We start from the raw sequence: 22,663 nt of genomic DNA, 5'->3' as shown, positions 1-22,663 counted from the left end.
GCTGCAGGCAAGGAGTGAGTATTCCATCACATTCCTGACTTGTGCCCTGTAGATTTCGGACAGGGCTTGGAGAGTCAGGAAGTGAGTTACTTGCTGCAAGATTCCGCGCCTCTGACCTTCTCTTGTAGCCATAGCACTTCTATGGCTATTCCCGTTCACTTTCTGTTCAATGGTAACCCCCAGGATGTTGATGAAATGAAATGAAAATCGCTTATTGTCACAAGTAGGCTTCAAATGAAGTTACTGTGCAAAGCCCCTAGTCGCCACATTCCGGCGCCTGTTCGGGGAGGCTGCTACGGGAATCGAACCATGCTGCTGGCCTGCCTTGGTCTGCTTTCAAAGCCAGCGATTTAGCCCTGTGCTAAACAGCCCCAGTCCCAGATTGTGGGGAATTCAGTGATGGTAATATTATTGAATGGCAAGGAACAATGGTTAGATTCTCTCTTGTTGGAGATGGTCATTGCCTGGTGCGGATGTTACTTGCTACTTGTCAGCCTAAGCCTGGATATTGTCCAGGTTTTTTGCATTTGGACACGAACTTTGAGGCTGCCATTCAAAGGGTTTGTGCTGCGACAAATCCAAATGAGCCTTTTCAATATTGCCTTTAAGTGGAGAGCGCTGGTTAGCAGTCAACAGTGTGAAACCTAACTGCTCACTTGTACGTTCCACATTCGTAACCCAGGAGAATTGATAAACCAACTCACTATTTCACATAGTCCCCTCTGTCATCTGAACTATGGAAGATTCTCTGCAGTTAGGATGCTGATTTCCCCTTTCCTTTTTGTCGCCTGCTCTTGCCAGCATATGAATTTGCCACAGCACAGATGCCTTCCAAAGATTTTTCCAGTGAAGGTTTCTCCACTGAAACCACAACCCTCAATGTAAATTGAGAGACAAGCTCCTCAGTCAGGTATAAGTAGACAAGGACGAGGTGCTTCTGTGCTCACATCACACAACTTACAATCGTACTTGCCACAAAGATAGTGTGGTTTACCTTATCCCCTTCCATTTTCCACAGACAAGGTTGTCAAGGTCCATGAAGTCGGCCCACTGTTGATACTTTTAAAGTGTTATAACCTCCAGAGAGGCCATTTTTTTGAATGATTCATTCTTTGTGTTATTAGCTGAAAGAATGACCCAACAAGATTTCACATTATAAAACTTTTACTCTAACAAATGACTAAAAATGCTATTGACGACACACCATTTTCTTTTAGTCGGCAATTTATACTTTAACTCCAGAAAGTGATATCCCCCTTGTATACAGATCACCGGTCACTCTCCACAGACTTCCGGTGCTTTTAGCAAAAAGTCAGCAGTTACTCCTAGATACATCCTCCACGTGTTTGCATGGGTTTCGTCCCCACAACCCAAAGATGTGCAGGATAGGTGGATTGGCTACACTAAATTGCCCCTTAATTGGAAAAAGTGAATTGGGTATTCTAAATTTTTTTTAAAAGTTACTCCTAGATTCCAATGGTTTCCCGAGTTCCCATTTCACTGAGTAGGAACTTCTCAGTTGATCCAGTGTCTTCACATATAAAGGCCTTGCACCATTTTCTCAGTAAAATAACCTGGGCCTTCCTTTGATCTCGATCAATCAAACCACCCAGGCTTCCTGTCAGACAGACTGAAGAACAAGTCACATGACACCTTCATCTAACCTAAATTTAAAGCCACCGGCCCAAAATATAATAATCGTGTAGACCTCATAAATATAACAACCGAGTACGCAATCTGATGGTCATCATTGGCAGTAAGTGTGTGATGCTTCATCTACCTTTACGGACAGATGTTTGGAAGGAATGAGTTAAACGAAACGGAGAAAAAAATGGGAATTAAAACTGCACTATCCGAATTCAACCAGCTGAATGAGACGTACTTGAATATAGAATCTTTGGATTCAGCTGAACCTTTGGATTTGTCAGATGCAGTGTAATCCAGCACAGTAGAGTTTCAGTAAAACAAAAGTGATCAGGATCCAGCAAGACAGCTCTGCACGCTAACTTTTATCGATGGTTGAGCTCCACTCAATGGCATGCTGCAGCCTCTGCTAAAGCCAGTAAACAAATTGACAGTATTCATACAGGTGTTGCTAGCATTGAGAGCATGAAACCACATTTTATAGTATAATATAAGCCTGACCATCCACAATAAAGAAACAGTTCTACTGGTCAAAATTCATAGAATCCCTATGGTGCAGAAGGAGGCCATTTGGCCCATCGAGTCTACACCGACCCTTGGAATGAGCACTCTGCCTAATAGTGTCGACACCAACCTATCCCCGTAATCCCATAACCTAACCTGCACATCCCTGGATATTAAGGGGAGATGTAGCATGGCCAGTCCACGTAACCCACACATCTTGGACTGTGGGAGGAAACCAGAACACCCGGGAAGCATGGTGGCACAGTGGTTGGCACGGCTGTCCCACAGCTCTAGGGATCCGGATTCAAATCTGGCCTTGGGTGACTGTCTGTGTGGAGTTTGCACTTTCTCCCCGTGTCTGCGTGGGTTTCCTCCAGGTACTCTGCTTTCCTCCCACAGTCCAAATATGTTACGGTCACGCTAAAATGGCCCCTACTGTCCAAAGGCTACGTGGGGTTGCTGGGTTACGGGGATAGGGTGGAGGTGTGGGCTTAGGTAGGGTGCTCTTTCATGGGCTGGTGTAGTCACGATGGGCCGAATGGCCTCCTCCTGCACTGTAAATTCTATGATTCTATGACTTAAACCTTTATTCTCATTCTCAATGCACAGCTGATCTATCTGCTCATGGGGCTGCCTCTGAACATCTGGGTAGTCTGCATGAATTAAGCAAATTGAAGTCCTTTGACGTACTTTGGAACCCAATTTTCATGTTAGGACTCTGGGCAGAGTATGCAACATGTTAATGAGATACTCAGTTTGGGTCGCCAGTGTCATTCAGCTCCTGACCTGTTACAGCCTTGCTTCAAACATGGACAAAACAATTGAATTCCAAGGGTGAGGAGAGAGTGACATCCTTTGACATCAAGGCAGAATTTGATCAAGTGTGGCATCAAGGAGACCCAGCATAACTGGAGGCAATGGAAATTAGGGGGAATATCCTCTGCTGATTGGAGTCATACCTGGCATGATGGCGGTTGGAGGTCAATCATTTCAGTTTGAGCAAATCACTGCAGGAGTTCCTCAGGGAGTGTCCTAGGCCCAAACATCTTCAGTTGCTTCAACAATGACCTTCCTGGGGCAGCACGGTGGCACAGTGGGTTAGCCCTGCAGCCTCACAGGGCCAAGGTCCCAGTTTCGATCCCGGCTCTGGGTCACTGACCGTGTGGAGTTTGCACATTCTCCCCGTGTTTGCGTGGGTTTCGCTCCCACAACCCAAAGATGTGCAGGCTAGGTGGATTGGCCACACTAAATTGCCCCTTAATTGGAAAAAATGAATTGGGTACTCTACATTTAAAAAAAAACAATGACATTCCTTCCATCATAAGGTCAAAACTGGGGATGTTTGCTTAGGATTGCACAATGTTCAGTGCCATTTGCGACTTTTCAGATACGGGAGCACTCCATGTCTAAGTTCAGCAAGACAAAAATGCCAGGCAGAATCTATCCATCGGCCCTTGGCATTCAGTGGCATTACCATCCCTGATTCCCTTACTATCAATATCCTAGCGGTTACCATTGACCAAAAACTGAACTGGACTAGCCGTATAAATAGTGTGGCTACAAGAGCAGGCCAGAGGCTAGGAATCCTGCAGCAGGTAACTGACTCCCAAAAGTCTGTCTACCAGCTATGAGACACAAGTGAGCAATGTTATGGAATATTCTCCATTTGCCTGGTTGTGTGCAGCTCCAACAACACTCGAGTAGTTTGACACTAGGACAAAGCAGCCCACTTGATTGGCACCCCATCCACAAACATTCACTCCCTTCACCACCAACACACAACGTCAGCAGTGTGTACCATCTACAAGAAGCATTGCAGGAACTCACCAAGGCTCTTGAGGCAGTACCTTCCAAACCCACGGCCATTACCATCTAGAAGGACAAGGGCAGCAGGCAGATGAGAACGCCGTCACCTGCACGTTCTGATTCATGTCACGGATGATCCTGACCTGGAAACATATTGTTGCTGTCGCTGGGTCAAAATCCTGGAACACCCTCCCTAACAGCACTATGGGTGTACCTGTACCACATGGCTTACAGCGGTTCAAAGAGGCAGCTCACCACCTTCTCAGAGGAAATTAGGGATGGCAATGAATGCTGGCCTAGCCAGCAACACCCATATCCCATAAATGAATCTTAAAAACAATCACTTAGTCTCAGGTGATAGTTGAGCAGAAGAGAAGGCTAGTTATTAAGTCTGAATTTATTTTTTGGGGGTGTGCTGTGGGCTGCGAGAGCAGGATCACTCATACAGGATTCACAGTAACTGCCTGAACCACTGGTGCATAGGAAATAAAGCCCACATGTCTGGATCATACTTTCACTGGCTGTGCTGTTTGCCGTTGTGGTGGCCTGTAGCCGAATGGTTCCCCCAGAGACTTCATTCTTTTGTCCAGCATTAGGCCCAAAATAATATGTGCTGAGGGCCAGGCCTACTACTGGCACTGTCAGGCAGCTGGAGATTTGAGGATCACCCAGGACCATAACCAATCTAACAGCTTTTGTTCATCAATCTTCCTAACCTGGAAATCCCAGGATTGCTAGAGTCCTGGCATATTTAAGAGAAGGGCTTCCCAAATGTTCTTTCACTCCGATTGCTACCCGGCAGTCAGCCACATTGACGACTGGCTGGCTGCTGGCGGGCAAACCAGCCATGGAGTGTAAGACAAAAACTGACCAAAAAATGTCTCTTTTCTCAGCAGTTCTAAAATTCGCACTGTTCAACCCATTTGAGTGGTGAGGTTTAGCGTGTGATGCTGCTTTTGTTATGCTAATGCTGGTGTGCTGCATCTCAGAAGGCAACTTCTGGATTTCTGCATTTAACCTCACTTCTGCCCTCACTTTAAGTTTGCATTGCATGTACACATATTGGAAAGGGCCCATTATTTTGACAGCAAATTGAAGGCCCAGTATTTTTATGTTTACAAGAAATGGAGGAGATTATGAAGCATGAAAGAACATTTTCATTGGACTTATACTTCGATTACAGGGCATATTTGGATGTGAAAGAGCTGAAGAACATTCTGAAACTGGATGGTGCAACACATCTCAATATATTCTTTGCTAATTCATCTGATGAAGAGTTGGCTGGAGTTGCAACATGGCCATGGGACAAAGAAGCTCTGACACATTTAGGTAGCCAATGCATGATTTATTAACATTTATACTGTACAGTGATAATTACCTACCTCTTTCATCTTGATTTTTAATGTGGCCAATTGGCCATATTAACCTTTTCCCTTTAGTTTTCTGCATGAAATTATTTTTAGATTGTTCTGCCCTCAAAATGTCTCTTGCTCTCCCCTGGGATAGAGTCCTGTTGTGGGCGGGTTAGCGGTGATCCTGCTATCGAACGGGACTCTGTTATATTTTCGGGCCTTGCCAAGGCTGGACTCACCTTCACTTCCTGCACTGAGGAGCTCAATGGCACCCCGATCTCTCGATCCCCCAACCCATCCCTCAGACTTCCCCAACTTACCGATTTGGGGGGGTGCCCTCACCCCACTTCATAAGGGCAGGGCACCCTCGGGCCCAATTCCTGGTGCAAACAAAATGCCACCTTGGCATTGCTGACCTTGCCCCTTGGCAGTGCCCCTGACAGCTCACACTGCCAGGGTGCCAGGCCAGCAATGCCAAGGTGCCTGGGTGGTATCAGCAGGGCCAAGCCGCTACCCTACCCAGAAGCCTCCGATCACCTGTGTGACCCCCAAGTGCCATTTTGCCTGGTCCCCGTTTGTGGAGACCAGTGCTAAACTGCGTCCGACTGGAGTCTCCTCAGCGAGGCCATTAGATCCCGGGTGCTTGTTAGTTCTGGTGGAGACATATTTGAGTGTGCCTAATTGCACCCATAAATATACAAATTTAGGTCCTGCCCATTGGCAGGACCCAGGTCATGACATCTCGGATGGTCCCGTTAGATCTTATGAGGTGTGGCGAACCAGGTAAACCTCGCGAGAAGCCTCTCAAGAGATTTACCGGCTGCGTCGCATCCCGAGTCACATCCCCCGTCTCTCTTTCGCACTCTCCCTCTCCAGTCTTCTGCTGGCCACTATCCTTTGAAGAGAGTTCCATACTCAGTACCGTAGCACTTTTCTTAATGTGCATGCATGCGGTTGAACATAACAATCCCTCTCTCCACTTGGAAAATCCCACAAAGGAACATTTGTGTGACAAAAGCAAATGAAGGATTCATTTCTTAAAAAGGCATTTACATTTCAAGGAAAACCTGAAAGGGTAAAAATCAATCCCACAAATCTTTCTCTCAAAATATTATGGTATTTTCACTACATGACGTCTAAGTTATCAGAGGAGCAAGAAGGACCAGTGAATTGAAACAGACCCAGCAAAGTTCACTATCAAACTGCCAGAAGGCGAAGAAAATAACACTGGAGACAGGTCCCAGTAAAAATTTATCACAATTTGTTTTCATGTGTTAGGATGTTTCATGGCCCAGGTACTCCAGTGTGCCATCTGAAGCTGAGCTGAATCGATGACTAGGCTGTTGGAATGGGCTACTCTGGCCTTAAATAGTTGCACTCCTTTATGATGGCTGTGGAACTGTTGTGAACTATCTCATGTTGCCCTGAAAAGCTTCTGGAATAGATGTCATTATTAATACAGGTGACAATTTGCAGAAGCCAAGATTCAGAAACCCATGCGGTAAAGTGGCAGGTGTTCATCAAACACCTCAGTAGTACCCGGGTAGTATTTGGCCACCATTGATATTTTCCCATTTGCTCTGCCGACTTCATGAAAAGTGCTGCAGTTCCACATACTTTCCCACTTGCAAGGGCGGAAAAGTCAAGAAATAATGAAAAAAGGAGGTGGAGAGGCATAGAAGCAGAAGGAGAGGCATAAGCTACGAACAGCTGAAAATGAAATGAAAATCGCTTATTGTCACAAGTAGGCTTCAAAGGAAGTTACTGTGAAAAACCCCTAGTCGCCACATTCCGCCGCCTGTTCGGGGAGGCTAGTACGGGAGTTAAGTGGAGCATAAGAACTGAAGCAATGGAAGCAAGAGTAGACCAGTAGGGAGGTCGGTGGGCTGGGGTGGTGGGAGGGGGGGATGGTATGCATAAAATCCAAGAATTAAAGATGGTTCCAAATCGACTGACTTTTTTAAAAAGCCATTCCACTGTAATAACACACGATCGACGATTTACACCTGTTGAGGGTTGGGCTTCCACCCTTCAGGCAAAGAAAGTTCCGCCCTCAGGAGCAGCTCCAGCAATCCCAGCAGCACCTGAACACTGTTGTGGGTGTTGCCTGGACTGCAAGGAATCCCCGGCATGAAGAAGACATGGCCACTGGAACCAGGTAATTCTCGGGTTTTGGACTGGGAGGGATGGGGGAGCCGAGAGAGGGAGGTGGTGTGTGTGTGGCTTGTGGAGGCCTGGCAGGGAAGCACAAAAACTAACATCTTAGAGTTGGGGGGTGGGGGGGGGGGGGCGGGGCAGGGGTACCCGATACACACACAAATGATGTGCAAAATTGTTTTAAAAAGACAATCTTTCCACTCTCACCTGCCTGCTGCTGTCCAGCATTTTATGGCAATGGAGGTGTACTTGAGGCCATAAGCGGGCAATAATTGACCACTTAAGGGCCTCAATAAACGTACGGTGGGTGGGTGCCTTACACCCTCCCTGTGTTGTGGGGATGAGGGCGGGGGTGGGTGGGAAGGCAGTGGGCGAGTCACATGACATATTTTACGTGCCTCCCTTACCCACCAAATACTCACTCCGCAGGGGCGGAGATTCAGCCCACTGAATTTTAAATGAATATTAAGTAATCTGAAAATGGACTGGTGTGTTAACTTGCATAATTGTGAAGTGACTGGGGACAGGTTTGAGTGAATGTTTCTATTTGTGATGATCACGTGCTTTCAGTCAGGGTGAACTAATTTCCACTAATGGCATAAGTTTGAAATACAGGATTACAATTAACTATGTTCCATTGAGCTTCGATCAACAGACTGCTTTACTGCAGTGAATGTTTTGACAATGGCTCAAAGGAGATATGTGTGATACCTCAAACTCGACAGCCTGTTTCGGGATTCTATCCTGGCACTATTTATGTTTCTACCCGCTTACATGTCAATGGTCTAATTTCCCCCTTTATCTTCTAAACCCCTCCACCTTTGTCTTCTGTCCTTAACACAATTCTGTTTGTTCCTATAGGTGGCATAGTGCTGAACCCGTCATTCTACGGAATCACAGGCCATACTCACACCATGATCCATGAGATAGGCCACAGTCTTGGACTCTACCATGTATTCAAGGGAATTTCTGAAATTGAATCCTGCACTGACCCGTGCATGGAGACGGAGGCCTCAATGGAGACTGGCGACTTGTGTGCTGACACTAATCCAACACCAAAAAATAAGCAGTGCAAAGATCCTGATCCTGGAAATGACACATGTGGTTTTGGCCATTTTGTCAACACTCCTTTCTTTAATTACATGAGTTATGCAGGTAAAAAGGACATTATATTGGCTACGTGTATGAAAGGAATGTGTGTCCTGTAAAGAGATGCTTTCTTGAATCATTGCTGTTTTGACTTTGCTGCAGAATCCGTTATGACCTCTCCACTTATCACATTTGGAGTTGTCGAATGAAACCTGTTTTGTGGAATGACAAAAAAAAAACTAGTCGGATTTGCAATAAAACTGACCAAGTGCAGCAGGAACCAAGGGGTTACTTTATTTGCTCACCTTAAAGGAAAATGGTGGAGACCTCACTAAGTGATCCCTGTTTGATTTGTCAAACAGTCTTGATTTTATACTAAACAAACAAGTTATCTAATCCATCCTTTGTTGTTTTAGGGCCTGTGTAGGGATTGCAGTTAAACCTTTTGTAAGGTCCATATTTGTGTTGGCTGGTACCCTACTGATGGCAAACACTGCGTTAAACAAATATCCAAATATTATTAAAGGACAATTATATTTTTAACAATTTTAACAGACCTTTGTTTGCCTGCAGCAAAACCCAACAGGAAATTATTGTATTTATGGAAGAGAGAATAAAAGGTCAAAGAACAACATTTTCCTTTCTTGGTGGAACAAATCTCTCACAAATATTTTATTTGCTTTTTGGTCTTCCTGTAAAATTGTATACAGCAGCCAAAAGTATTTTGGTGGATAATTTAAAGGCTTTACCTTTAATACCTCTTGTTTGATGACAATTGCACATCAAATACAGCTTCTATTCAACATTCAGCATCAATTAATCTCTTTGTTAATATACAAAGGAAATTAGTGTCAGTGATATATTTTTGGGAGTAAGGGAAAGGAGGAAGGGATAATAGAGAAATATTGACACATGTTGAATGTAATGTTGTTGTCAGGCCTTTGTCACAAGTTGTGTGTGTCTTTTAAAGATGATGACTGCACAAATTCCTTTAGCCCCAATCAAGTCGCCAGGATGCATTGTTACTTGGATCTGGTGTACCAGAGCTGGCAGCCACCCACAAAGCCTCCACCCATTCCCATTGCTCCGGAGATAATACATCAGTCTGCAGGATCGGTGATACTCCATTGGCTTCATCCAATCAACGGGCAGTTTTATGAGAGGTGAAAATGGCCCCTGATACTATGTTAATCGCCAAGCTTTTTTGTTTGTGTCTGTGGTGACGTTTTGCTGACGTGTGAGCTCATCTCGTGTTTCAACATTAACCAATGTGAAAAATAGCACCAATAGGAAAGAGGAAAATATATATTGGCCCAAAATTTGGTGAACCAAAAATGGCATGTGAACAATTCAGGCAATGGAAACAATTCACGTGCAAGTAAGCAAACACATTGCGGAGAGGAAGGGATACTTATGAATCAAAAATCAGCATGAGATGGTGCTGATTTGTGTTTCTTCATAGGTGGCTTCACAAAAATGACATATCACCTGAACCTCCCCTCAATTTTCATGAATTAATCACCCATCAAATTCACCAGGGAAAGTCTAATAATTTGCAGGCTAAACCCCTTTGTAATGACTCAATCAGCATTCCCTCTAATTACCCTTCATTGCGCGCAACCTATTTGTTGCAATGTGCAGCCTTTTTAAGATTGCTGTGTAGTCACACATGCACACATCTTAAAGGGACTGCTTCTTGTGCGCTAGCCTCATGGCAAGTTCCAGATTGCAGCACAACTGTGCAACCATGAGGCTTAGAGGGAAGGATACACATAATAATTTCTGTCAATGTCCAATCAACTTCGCTTGCAGAAAAAGTGAACAATGAACGGTGTAGAGTCTCATTGCTTCAAATTGTGAATTGTTGTTGGTGATTTTATAAATGCCCTGTTTTAAATTTTACACAACTTAAAAACTTCCGTTGTCTCTTTTGTTCTCTTTTAATCTGAGCATCCTTTCCCCCTTTTTATTTCTCTTTCCGTACCTGATTTGACATTGAATTCATCCCGGTAATTTATTCTCCTTTCTTAGATAATTTCTTATTCCTTTAATCTCATTGGTTAAAGAGCTACACTGTTCGTCCTGTCACCTGAGGAAGGAACAGCGCTCCGAAAGCTAGTGACATTGAAACAAACCTGTTGGACTTTAACCTGGTGTTGTAAGACTGCGTACTGTGCTCACCCCAGTCCAACGCCGGCATCTCCACGTCCTGTCATTCACATAGGTGCCAGATGCCCTGTTGCACTTACAATGCCATTATCAGCTCCCCTTTCCAACAACCTTGTCCGTAAGATATGTTAAACCCTCTAAAACTACAAATTTAAATAAAGGGGCATACTCACAAGACGTCCAGCTCCAGCTAAATCTGGACTGGTGTATTTAGAGTGCTTCCCAAATCTTCACCAAACATCATTCACCAACACATTATGTGTGTTGATGAATCGACCTGCATTGTGAAAAATCCATATGGAGAATCCACTCTAATTTGTTTCACGTGGTTTTCCTGTGATCCACCGATGGAGAATGGTAGCATGTGGTGCATGATACACTTGCAACCAAGACCCTTTTACCAGCAGAGAGTGTCATATTTTGTGTACTCCTGTGAAACACCTTGAGATGTTTTACTGTGTTCAAGCCACAAGTTGTTGTAGTTGTTATTGCTGTGACCCAATGAAGGGGCATTGTGGATTTTTCCTGAAGTTGGCGTAACTGTTGCATGTGAAAAGTTACCAGAAGGTGATGCTGTTTTTTTTCATTCTTTCTTTTATTTTGATTCTTGGATTCCTAGAGAATTGGGATCAGTATGTGACGCCTGCACTGAGCACAGAGCGTTGGTTCAGTATGCCTACAATGCTTCTTCCCCAAGACCATGTGATCCATCTGGCCACTGGAGTCCCAGAGAAGCTGAAGGTTAGTATCATTGGGGAGGACCGCTAAACCTTTTTATTACACTGAAGTGCTTAAAGGCAGAAAATTATATTCTTTGATAAATTTTAATTAGACATCCCTCTCCTTTTTGTAAACTATTTTCTTTCCTCACCACCTCTGCCAATTTTGCCCTAAAAATTATCAATAGACTTCACCACCTACCCATCTGGGTAGCAACCAGAAAAAGTGTCACTCTACAACTAGTTATTAGTATGCATGCAACAGTGCTCAGAACTGATTTACTTTCCTGTTTTTTTGCTCTTTCACTTCCTCTGAGATCTACTCAGCTCTTATTGACTCCAAATTCCTCCAAAGCTGATTTTAAGTACTTTCGTCAAATTGTAGCGGGGAGCTCACATCCTATTGGTGAAGACCTCGCGTCTTCAAAGCACCAACATGTTATTCCATTAAGTGCCCACTGCAACAGATGTTAAATCAGTGAAGCAATTCATTGCTGCCTAGTGTGTTGTTCTTTGGGTAAATGGGCATCATTCATGTTGAGCCAAGCAAAGAGTTGTACCGAGACCTAATATTCATCTACGTGCTTATGAATTAGTAGCAGGACTAGGCATTTGACCCCTCGAGCCTGCTGCGCCATTTGGGAAAATCATAGCTGGTGGCCTCAACTGTCTATGCTCAATACCCTTTGTCACCCTTGCCAATCACAAATTTATCTAACATTTCAACCATTATCTTCAATAACATGGACGTTATTTTTTATACTTTCTTATTTGCTCTTTTAAAATATTTGCTTTAATATAACACTTGTCAAGTTCAGTCTTTTGTTTCTTTAGATATTGTGGCTGCACTTTCGTCCCTTGCTACACAGTGTGTGGTTTGGGCGGAATTCATCAAGAGAGCAATAAATGAAACAAATATGCATTGAATCGGCCACTTGTAGATTTGGGCCTTCCTGAGCCACAGACCTTCCAGAAGTGTCACCAGACTGAGCTTGTGCCCTTTATACTACTATCCCTCTTTAAGTGCTCAGCTAAAGCATCATACCAATGGAATTTGCATGCCCACTAACCTATCTAACTGACATGATGAAGACATTGTGGAAATAACCCTGCCTGCTCGGTGGAAAACCCGGTAGGTGGGCAGTTAAATGTGAGCAGGCTGTTTACTAACTCAGGTCCCATCCATTTCTGATATTAACATGCAGGGTTTTGGAGGCAGATGAGGCAATGGTTTCATAAATCGATGCAAATTTGGGTGCTACAACGTCAGTGCACCCTGATGCAGTTTTATCTGAGTCCTGAGCAGGGAAATCATTGAATCTCAACTCTAATAACCCACTTTAGACCTCTTGATTGCAGTACCTCACAAAAGTCTACCTATCCCGGGGAGGCAAGGTGGCACAGTGGTTAGCACTGCTGCCTCACAGCGCTGAGGACCAGGTTCGATCCCGGCCCCAGGTCACTGTCCATGTGGAGTTTGCACATTCTCCCTGTGTTTGCGCTGGTCTCACCCCCACAACCCAAAAGATGCGCAGGGTAGGTGAATTGGCTGCGGTAAATTGTCCCTTAATTGGTAAAAAAATTGGGTACTTTAAATTTAGATTTAAATAAATCTACCTATCCCAGTTTTGGGAACTCCAATGGTCCTAGTGTCATCAGCCTTTTATAAAAGAGAATGCCAGGCTTCTACCCCTCTTGTGTAATTAAATGCTTCCTAAGTTCACTCCTGTATGATCTAGTGCTAATTGAATGATCGTGCTCCCATGTTCTTGATTATCCTACCAGAGGAAATAGTTTTTCCATGTCAGACCATTTTAATCAACTTTATCAGTTCATCGTTCAAGCTTCTATACGTAACTGAATACAAGTTGAGTTTATGTAATATGTCCTCATAACTCAATCACCTAAATACCAGGATAAATGGAAATTACTGCGGCTGACGTAACCTGAAAGCAAAACTGAAAACACAGATGATCTCAGCAGGTCTGACAGCATCTGTGGAGAGAGAACAGAGCTGATGTGCATTTCAAGTCTGGATGACTCTTTGTTAAAAATAGAGTGAACTGGAAATAGGACTAGATTTGCATTGTTGTTGGGGAGGTGGGAGGGTGGGAGTGGAGGGGGCGGGCGGGTGGTGGAGGAGTGAATAGAGGGCCAGAGATAGGTAGAGACTAGGGAGAGATTGACAAAGATATCCTGGACAAAAAAACAAGGGCAATGTAAAGAAGTGTGCTGATAATGGCAAATTAAAAGATCAGAATGCGTTAATGGCAGAACAAACGTAAGCAGTGTGTCAAAGGACAACTTGGAACAGGGAACAGATGGCCCTAGTGGGGTAGGGTTGGGCACGGGGAGGGGAAACGGTATTGTGAAAAACAAATTGATGGAAGAAATGAAAATAAATTGATCGAAATAGAGCGACACGGTGGCACAGTAGTTAGCACTGTTGCCTCGTGGTGCCGTGGATCCGGGTTCGATCCCGGCCCCGGATCGCATCCGGGTGGAGTTTGCACATTCTTCCCATGTCTGCGTGGGTCTCACCCTTAGAATCCAAAGATGTGCAGGTAGGCCATGCTAAATTGCCCCTTAATAAGAAAAAAAAGGAATTGGTCCCTTGAAATTTAAGTGAAAAAATTATAAAATAAATAAACTAATAGAAGTAAAATGGGGTGAAGGTGAAGGAGAGAGTTCATAGTCTGAAGTTGTTGAACTCAATGTTAAGTCCCGAAGGTTGGAATGTGCCAATCGGAAGATGAGGTGCTGTTCCTCTAGTTTGCGCTGGGCTTCACTGGAACATTGCAGCAGGTCAAGGGCGGACATGTGGACATGAGAGCAGGGTGGTGTGTTGAAATGGCAAGCAACAGGATCTGGATCCTGCTTGTGGATGGACCAAATGAGTTCTGCAAAGTGCTCACCCAGTATGCATTTAGTCCCTTCAATGTAGAGTGGACCTAAATACCAGCATCATTCTGGTGAATCTGCGCAGTACCTTTTTCAGGGCCAATATATTCTTCCTGAGGTGTGATGTCCAAAATGATTTCAACCCTTCAGGCAATGTCTGGGTGCTCTGTATTAACTGAAGCATGACTCCCTCCCCCAATCCAGCACTGACATTCCTTAAGCCTTTTTGATTTTTAAAAATAAAATGTCGTCTAAACTTCCCAATTTCCCATAATTTAGAAAATACTGTTTTATCCTTCTCGTGACTGATGGATGACATTACACTTGCCCATATTTAATTTGATATTTCCCAAAATGCTATCCAATCACTTAATCTGTCAAAGTTTAGGGCAGAACGGTAGCACAGTGGTTAGCACAGTTGCTTCGCAGCTCCCCGGTCCCAGGTTCGATTCCCGGCTTGGGTCACTGTATGTGCGGAGTCTGCACATTCTGCGTGGGTTTGCTCTGGGTGCTCTGGTTTCCTTCCACAATCCAAAGATGTGCCTGTTAGATGGATTGGCCATGCTAAGGGTGCTCTTTCCAAGGGCTGGTGCAGACTTGATGGGCCGAATGGCCTCCTTTTGCACTGTAAATTCTATGATTCTATAAACGTCCCTCTGAAGCTTCCTGTCCCCACCTGCACTGTACTTTTGAAACCTGGGGCGGGATTCTCCGACCCCCCGCCGGGTCGGAGAATCGGCGGGGGCTGGCGTGAATCCCGCCCCTGACGGTTGCCGAATTCCCCGGCACCGGATATTCGGCGGGGGTGGGAATCGCGCCGCGCCGGTTGGCGGGCCCCTCCCGGCGATTCTCCAGGCCGCGATGGGCCGAACTCCCGCTGCTGGAATACCTGTCCCGCCGGCGAGAATCAAACCACCTCTCTTACCGGCAGGACAAGGCGGCGCGGGCGGGCTCCGGGGTCCTGGGGGTGGCGCGGGGCAATCTGGCCCCGGGGGTGCCCCCACGGTGGCCTGGCCCACGATCGGGGCCCATCAATCCGCCCGCGGGCCTGTGCCGTGGGGGCACTCTTTTCCTTCCACCTTCGCCATGGTCTCCACTATGGCGGAGGCGGAAGAGACCCCCTCCACTACGCATGCGTGGGGATGCCGTGAGCGGCCGCTGACGCTCCCGCGCATGCGCCGCACGGCAAAGTCATTTCCGCACCAGCTGGCAGGGCACCAAAGGCCTTTCCCGCCAGCTGGCGGTGCGGAAATCAGTCCGGCACGGGCCTAGCCCCTCAAGGTGAGAGCTCGGCCCCTCAGGATGCGGAGAATTCCGCACCTTTGGGGCGGCGCAATGCCGGACTGATTCGCGCCGTTTTTGCCGCCGGTCGGCGGACATCGCGCCGATTGCGGAGAATCACGCCCCATATCACTATTGTAACATGGACAGCTAACGTGCACAAAGCAAACTCCACAAACAGCAGCAATGTGATAATGGCCAGATAATCTTTAATTTTTAATTGAGGAATAAATATTTGAAATTCACTTTGAAATCATGCCATAGGGTCTTTTACATCAACCTGCAGATCAATGCTTCATCTGAAGAACACCACTGGCGATAGTGCAAGCACTCCATCAGTAGTACACTGAAGTGTTAGCCTTGATATTGCTCCCAAGTCCTGAAGTGGGACTTGAACCCGCAGCTTTTCACTGCATTGGCAAAGATGCAACCAACTGTGCCATAGCTGGCACTAGCATAATGCTGGTGATGAAACCACAACCCTCTTATTTTGGAATAGCCTGTTGATAATCTCAGCTTTGCCAATGTAGCAGAGTTAACTGTGTCTGTACTTGTAATCAGATCTGAGTTAGCATCTTCAAAAAAGTTGTTAGAGATCATAGAATCCTTTTCATAGTATAGCCTTTTGGCACATCGAGTCTGCAGCGACCCTTTGAAAGAGCACCCTACCAAGGCCTACCTAGGCCCATGCTACCTAGGGCCAATTCCACCTTAATCCCCTCATTACCCCACCTAACCTTTCAACACTAAAGGGTAATTTAGCAGGGCTAATCCACCTAACCTGCACATCTTTGGACTGTGGGAGGAAACCGGAGCACCCGGAGAAAACCCATGCAGACACAGGTGAGAATGTGCAGACTCCACAGTCACCCAAGGTAGGAATTGAACCTGGGTCTCAGTTGCTGTGAGGCAGCATTGCTAACCACTGTGCTGCCGTGCCGTCCTGGATGAAGTTCTTTCATTCTTGCACCGTCCCTTAGTTACTAACAGTGTCGCAAAAGTGGACTGTTTGAGAAGGAAATTTAGGTGCAGCAAGCTAGCTTAAATTATACAATTTGATGTGACAGTGTGCCTCTAGATATTCACTGCTCTAATTCCCAGACCTCTTAAAAAATATGAAGAAAATATTCCATTTTGGATTGCTTCCCAGTTAGGAAAGCTGGAGCCAGAAAGCAAAAGCTCCAATTGATAGCCTTGTTCCAGAATCGCTATCTGCGGATTATGGACATCAGCACAAATAACAATCGTGATAGATGTGTGACTGCTCAGTTTGGAACCTAATTAGCCTTCTGACCTGGACAGTCTGGAGGCACCTTCAAGTGTGTCTAGAAATTTGCTGCAGTGTTTCTGTGCTCAGAGGAACACATTTGAAACCGCTCTTTCTAAATATGTTGCAGCTCTTTAATAATGTCTCTTATGTAACAATACAAATTGGAACACGGAGACATAAATAATGTGTGCTATTCGTGTGAAGCAGGGCTAACGTTTATTCAGCTTCAAAAGGACAATTGCTAGCTATTAAATGCAACAATTTCCCTCTGGCATCTATCTTATTTGGAATAAAACTCGTCCTTCTCTGCTGGGGTGATCTCAATGCACATTGTTTTCTGCTTCCTCCCTTCTGAAGGCCCCACGTTGCCCTTTAGTTAAAGTGTAAAAAAAAATGAGAAAAAAAGAAATCAGAAAGAAGGAAAAAAGTAGGCAAGTATTTCTTGAAGTGAATAGTAGGTACAGAAATTCTATGCATGCGGCAAGAGTTTCTATAGGATACAGGCATCAAATATCACCCATTAATCTTTCTGACAATGTTGTGCATGAATATACTAATCATAATGGTAGGAAACTATTCCCCCTTAATTTACGCAGTGAACTTTGTTCAGCAGTTTGTATTTAACAAAGCATTATTAAACTTTTCAATTGGTTGCAGAATGAAGCCGATGTGTTGTGTTTGTCTATAACTCTAACTTTAACTCTCACTTTGACAGGCCTACAGCTTTTTTTTTATGTGCAAGGAATGAATGGCTGGAACACATTTATTTTAATTAATTACTCGGAGGATTTCATTTTTAAAAAACTTTTCCCTATGTAGGACCCCCTGATGTGGAGCAACCTTGCGAAAACAGTGTCAGAACTTGGAGTCCAGATGCTGGTGTCGATGAGAAAACAGTTCCCCCGGAATGTCCGGAGCCTCAAGGCTGCTACTTGGAATTGGAATTCCGCCACGCATTGATTCCCGATTCCCTGACCGTTTGGGTCACCTTCACTGAATGGATTGCTCACGGAGCCATCCACAACATCAAACTACTGACTGTGAGCGGGAAGGAAATTTCACTCGGACCGCAAAATGTCTTCTGCGACATCCCCATCACAGTCAAGCTGACGGTGTCGGAGGAGGTTTATGGCATCCAAATCTTCACACTCGACGAGCATTTGGAAATCGACGCCGCCATGCTGACCTCAGCACCCCAAAACACCTTCTGCAAAGAATGTACGCCAATCCGCTACAAAATCACACGGGATCCACCATTTAAAGTGGGGCCAGATTTCTTGGTGAAAGACCTGAGCAGAAGATTCGAAGACGCGTAAGTACGCTTCGAGTTACATGACCCCTCCAATTAAGGGGCAATTTAGTGTGGCCAATCCACCTACTCTGCACCTCTTTGTGTTGTGGGGGTGAGACCCATGCAAACACGGGGAGAATGTGCACACACCACACGGGCAGTTACCCGGGGCTGGGATTGAACCCAGGCCCTCGGCGCCGTGAGGCAGCAGTGCTAACCACTGCATCATTGTGCCGCCCAAGTCAAATTTCTTTAAAAAAGAATTGTTGAGGCTTTGTGTTTTTTTAGATTCTGCACGGTCGGCCAGCTCAACGCACGCAATAAGGTCTTTCATAACATGAAAGAGGGACAACTGAAGAAAGAAAGAAATGCAGTTAAAAACAATATCTATAGATAGAACATTTTCTACCTTCCCAAGAAATTATATAACACAGGGTTTACATTTTACAATCCCCAAAGTACAATATTTTCTGTTTTCTAGCTCATGTTAGAATTTTAGATGCCAGCACTGGTTACATGGTTTTTCCATATTATATGAACTGACAGAAATCAAGGTTGTAGATCATCTTATAGTAGATTTCAAAAATTAGGAACACATTTTTCAAGATTTTAAAACAGTAAATGGAACTTATTCCAATCAAAGACTTTTAAGCAAAGTGTTGTTGATCAACATCATTAAACGGCTTAGATTCCAACAGATCCTATAGATAAATCAGCTCAGATTTTTTTAATAAACTGTTCACGTTCGCACAATGTAATCCAGATGAATACTTATATAACGCACTGTGTCATCAAGGCAAGTGTGTTGGAAGCTGCGCTACAAGAGAATGCATGATAATAGGATTCGTGACAGAATTACCGCAACTAGTAATATATTCTTTTCATCTTCACTTTAAAAAAAAAATCACTGGAAACTATATTGCAGAAGTATGTAGCATTTGCTGCCATGTGAACTCAATGAAACAATAATGGTGGCTGAATGTTTGGATCGACCTCCTTCGGCAACTGAACTTAGTCCAAAACACCACCGATGGGCTTTTGAGTCGATGTTTCATTCAGCTAAGAACTACTCCATATTTTCTCCATTTGTAAGGCAAATTGGTATGAGAAAATGTTACCAAGTACACTTGATGAGAGCTTGTTTGAGGATTGTTGCAACAAGCCAATATCTATTGCCAAGGTTGCAGAATCAAAATCCATCTTGCCCTCAAACTTTCTCCCTTATAAGCACATTAGGATGGGCAGGAGACGCTAATGGGTTTTAGATGAGGATGTGCATAAACACTGGCCTGAACCAGTTGGTCCGAATGCCCCACATCCATACAGTACATCCTTTGCATTACTTTGTAAATCAGGGCAAATGGGTTAAATTCAAAAGTAAATGTCTCTAAAACAGACAGGACCAACTTCATTACACCAAGCGCTGAAGAGATAGGTCCCAGTTGTTCCAGAAAGGACTATCTAACACGACGTCAGCAGGGTCTTGCGAATGACAAGAAGCAGGAAAGGAATGGAATGGTTGGCTGAAGTTAGCCAGAAATGGAGACAACTGGACCTGAAAAGTTGAAACAGAATAGATGGGACATCTTGCGGGGCAAGCCATAACAGCAGCTTTTGGCAGGAAATGAAAGACTAAACATAGGCAGGAGAGGTGAGAAAGAAGGAGAGAAAGTCAAGGGACTGCATTTTAATGGAGCAATTTAAGGGTTCTATTGATTGCTCTACTCATCAGCTTACCCTCTGAAGGAGTAACTTGGTGTAGTGAATCACCAGCTTCCATGCAACACTTCCTTCGATTTTCTTGTCTCCATTCATGCATATCTGGCTCAACAGAGAAGCAGACTTCCTAGACTGTTGAGTGATCCCTCTCTTGGCAGGTTGGCCATGGCCAGTGCTGATGAATTGGATGGCATTTCCCATTTACACGAAGGCACTTTATAAAGTGGCTGAGACATGCTAAATATGTATATGACTCCCAGTGGGCTAAATCTAGGACACATGTGATCAAATGCTGACAGGCAGCAAAAAGAAAAATCCATGTAGATTCCTTTCAGTTTATTTTTATAGCCAGGAATCAGGTTCGTTCAGCCAGGAATGTAAAATATATGGTACTCTGTAGAATAATGACAGTGTTGGTGAAGGCAACAGTCAGAATAAAGTAACTTCAACACGGCATGAACTGAAGCATCGCATTTGAAACTTTGGCACATATTTGCACGTACTCTGTTTGACCAATGGCAACAGGAGGACAACTTGTTCCAAACTTGCTTTAAATAGAGAAAAATGTTTTGCTTGAGTCTGAAATATTCCCATTCGCCAATTTTTTTTTTTTTGAAAGTGCAAGTTGAATAGTAAACCTGACTGACCCATGAAGAATGGAACATAATGGGTGGGATTCTGCAAACCCCCCCCCCCCCGACAGGTCGGAGCATCGCTGGGGAGCGGTGTGAATCCCGCCCACGCCGGCTGGTGAATTTTCATAGCCGGGAATTTGGCGGGGACAGGATTCGCGCCGCGCCAGTCGGCAGCCGCTGGCAGCGGCATCCCCGGCGATTCTCCGGCCCGCGATGGGCCGAGTGGCTGCCCATTTTCGGCCGGTCCCGCCAGCGTAAATTAGAGTAGGTACTTACCGGCAGGACCTGGCTACGTGGGCGGCCTCCGGGATCCTCGGGGGGGCGCGGGGGGGATCTGGCTCCGAGAGGTGTCCCCACGGTGGCCTGGATCACGATCGGGGCCCACCGATCCACGGGCGGGCCTGTGCCATAGGGGCACTCTATTCTTCCGCGTCGGCCACTGTGGTCCTCTGCCATGGCCTACGCGGAGATGAACCCCCCCCCCCGTGCATGTGCTAGGATGACGCCAGCACACGCTGGCACTCCCGTGAATGCGTCAACTCGCACCGCCTGGCTGAGGCCCTTTGGCGCCGGTTGGCGTGGCGCCAAGCTCCTTCCCTGCCGGCCGGCGTGGCGCAAACCACCTCAGCACCGGCCTAGCCTCTGAAGGTGCGGAGGATTCTGCACCTGTGGAGCGGCCCGATGCCGGAGTGGTCACGCCACTCCTCGGCGCCGGAGTTGCCCGCCCCGCCGATTCCTGCAGAATCACGCCCAATTTCTTTAAAAAGCCAACTGTACAGACAAAAGAGGAAATACCCACGGAATTTCAAATAAAAATGCTCATCGTTCACATTTTTAAAAAAATGTTTTTATTCTCCCCCCAACCTCGGTTCCTTCCCCCCAACTTTCCACCCGGTTAGACCACTCAGACCCTGTTCTGCCAGGCTCCGGTGGCCGCAGCCCCTCCCCCCACCTCAGTCCCGTTCACTGGCCGGCTTAAACCGACCAGCGTGGAGGACCCGCCCAGGTCCCTTTCCCCTTTGCCCGGCCCTAGGAAAGCCCAGAAATCCCCTTTTTGTACACAAACCCCGCATATCCACCTACACCCCAAAGAGGCCTCATTTCGAGTGAAAGTCCCATAACTTCCCTTGTCCAAATATATACAACATTGGCTCCTTTAGCCCATACACCCGCACGCAGTGAAACAAAAAAGAAGAAAATACATTCATGAGGTTACATTGGCACATGGCCATTTCTCAATTTCTCAGTTCTGTCACAGTCCTTCTGCCTTCGCAAACTCCTCCGCTGCTTCCGCCGTTCCAAAATAAAAGTCCTTCAGCTTGTAAGTCACCCACAACTTCGCTGTATATACAATGCCGCACTGCACCTTGCTAATGTACAGTGCCCGTATCACCCGGTTGAAGGCAGCCCGCCTCCTCACCAGCTCCACCGTAAAGTCCTGGTATACACGGATACCAGCTCCAGCCCACTGCACCACCCGCTTCTGCTTGGCCCAGCTCAGGACCTTCTCCTTCACACTGTACCTACGGAAGCACAGAGTCACTACCCTTGGCGGCTCACTCGCCTTTGGTACAGACCTCCACGACCGATGAGCCCGATCCAGTTCATATCGGGAGGGATCCTCCCCCTCCCCCAATAGTTTCGCCAGCATCGCGGCAAAATACTCAGTCGGCCTCGGTCCTTCAACTCCTTCGGACAGCCCCACAATCCTTAAATTCTGTCGCCTGGATCTGTTTTCCAGTTCTTCCATTTTTCCTCGCAGATCCTTGTTAATGTCCATCACCTTCCGCATCTCCTTCCCCATCGAGGCAAGTTGATCACCGTGCTGCAATAACGTCTCCTCCACTTCCTTCAGCGCCTCCCCTTGCTCTCGCACCTCCACCACTGCGCTCGCCACCGCCGTCCTCACCGGGGAAACCGCCTCCTCCACCAGCGCACTCAAAACCTCTCTCATCTCCTTCCTCATTGTCTCCATGCATTTTGTAAACTGTCTATCGAATTCCGCAGCCATCACCTTAGTTATTTCATCAACCGTAAGCAATGCGGCCTCCCCTGGTGCTCCAGCCTCCATTTTTCTTGGTGACCCCGCGGTGACCTTTCCACTCCCCGACGGACCTTCAGCTGTT

The 22,663-nt window shown here is 45.9% G+C and overlaps 1 protein-coding gene across 2 annotated transcripts in view; it reads left to right on the top strand.

Annotated features, from left to right (window-relative positions):
• The window catches only part of LOC140399096 (pappalysin-1-like), a 457,633-nt gene that overhangs the window by 73,377 nt on the left and 361,593 nt on the right, over positions 1–22,663 (top strand). For both annotated transcript variants that reach the window (XM_072488243.1, XM_072488242.1), the window contains exons 3-7: positions 5,138–5,283; positions 8,325–8,618; positions 9,523–9,715; positions 11,341–11,462; positions 17,712–18,204. In XM_072488243.1, the coding sequence (XP_072344344.1) occupies positions 5,138–5,283; positions 8,325–8,618; positions 9,523–9,715; positions 11,341–11,462; positions 17,712–18,204 (1,248 nt within the window). The remainder of the gene's footprint in view (positions 1–5,137; positions 5,284–8,324; positions 8,619–9,522; positions 9,716–11,340; positions 11,463–17,711; positions 18,205–22,663) is intronic.

Source organism: Scyliorhinus torazame, chromosome 22 (assembly GCF_047496885.1).
Source record: "Scyliorhinus torazame isolate Kashiwa2021f chromosome 22, sScyTor2.1, whole genome shotgun sequence".
In the NCBI taxonomy this organism is placed as follows: Eukaryota; Metazoa; Chordata; class Chondrichthyes; order Carcharhiniformes; family Scyliorhinidae; genus Scyliorhinus; species Scyliorhinus torazame.
Note: the sequence above shows the minus strand (reverse complement) of the source record. Positions and strands in the feature narration are given on the sequence as shown.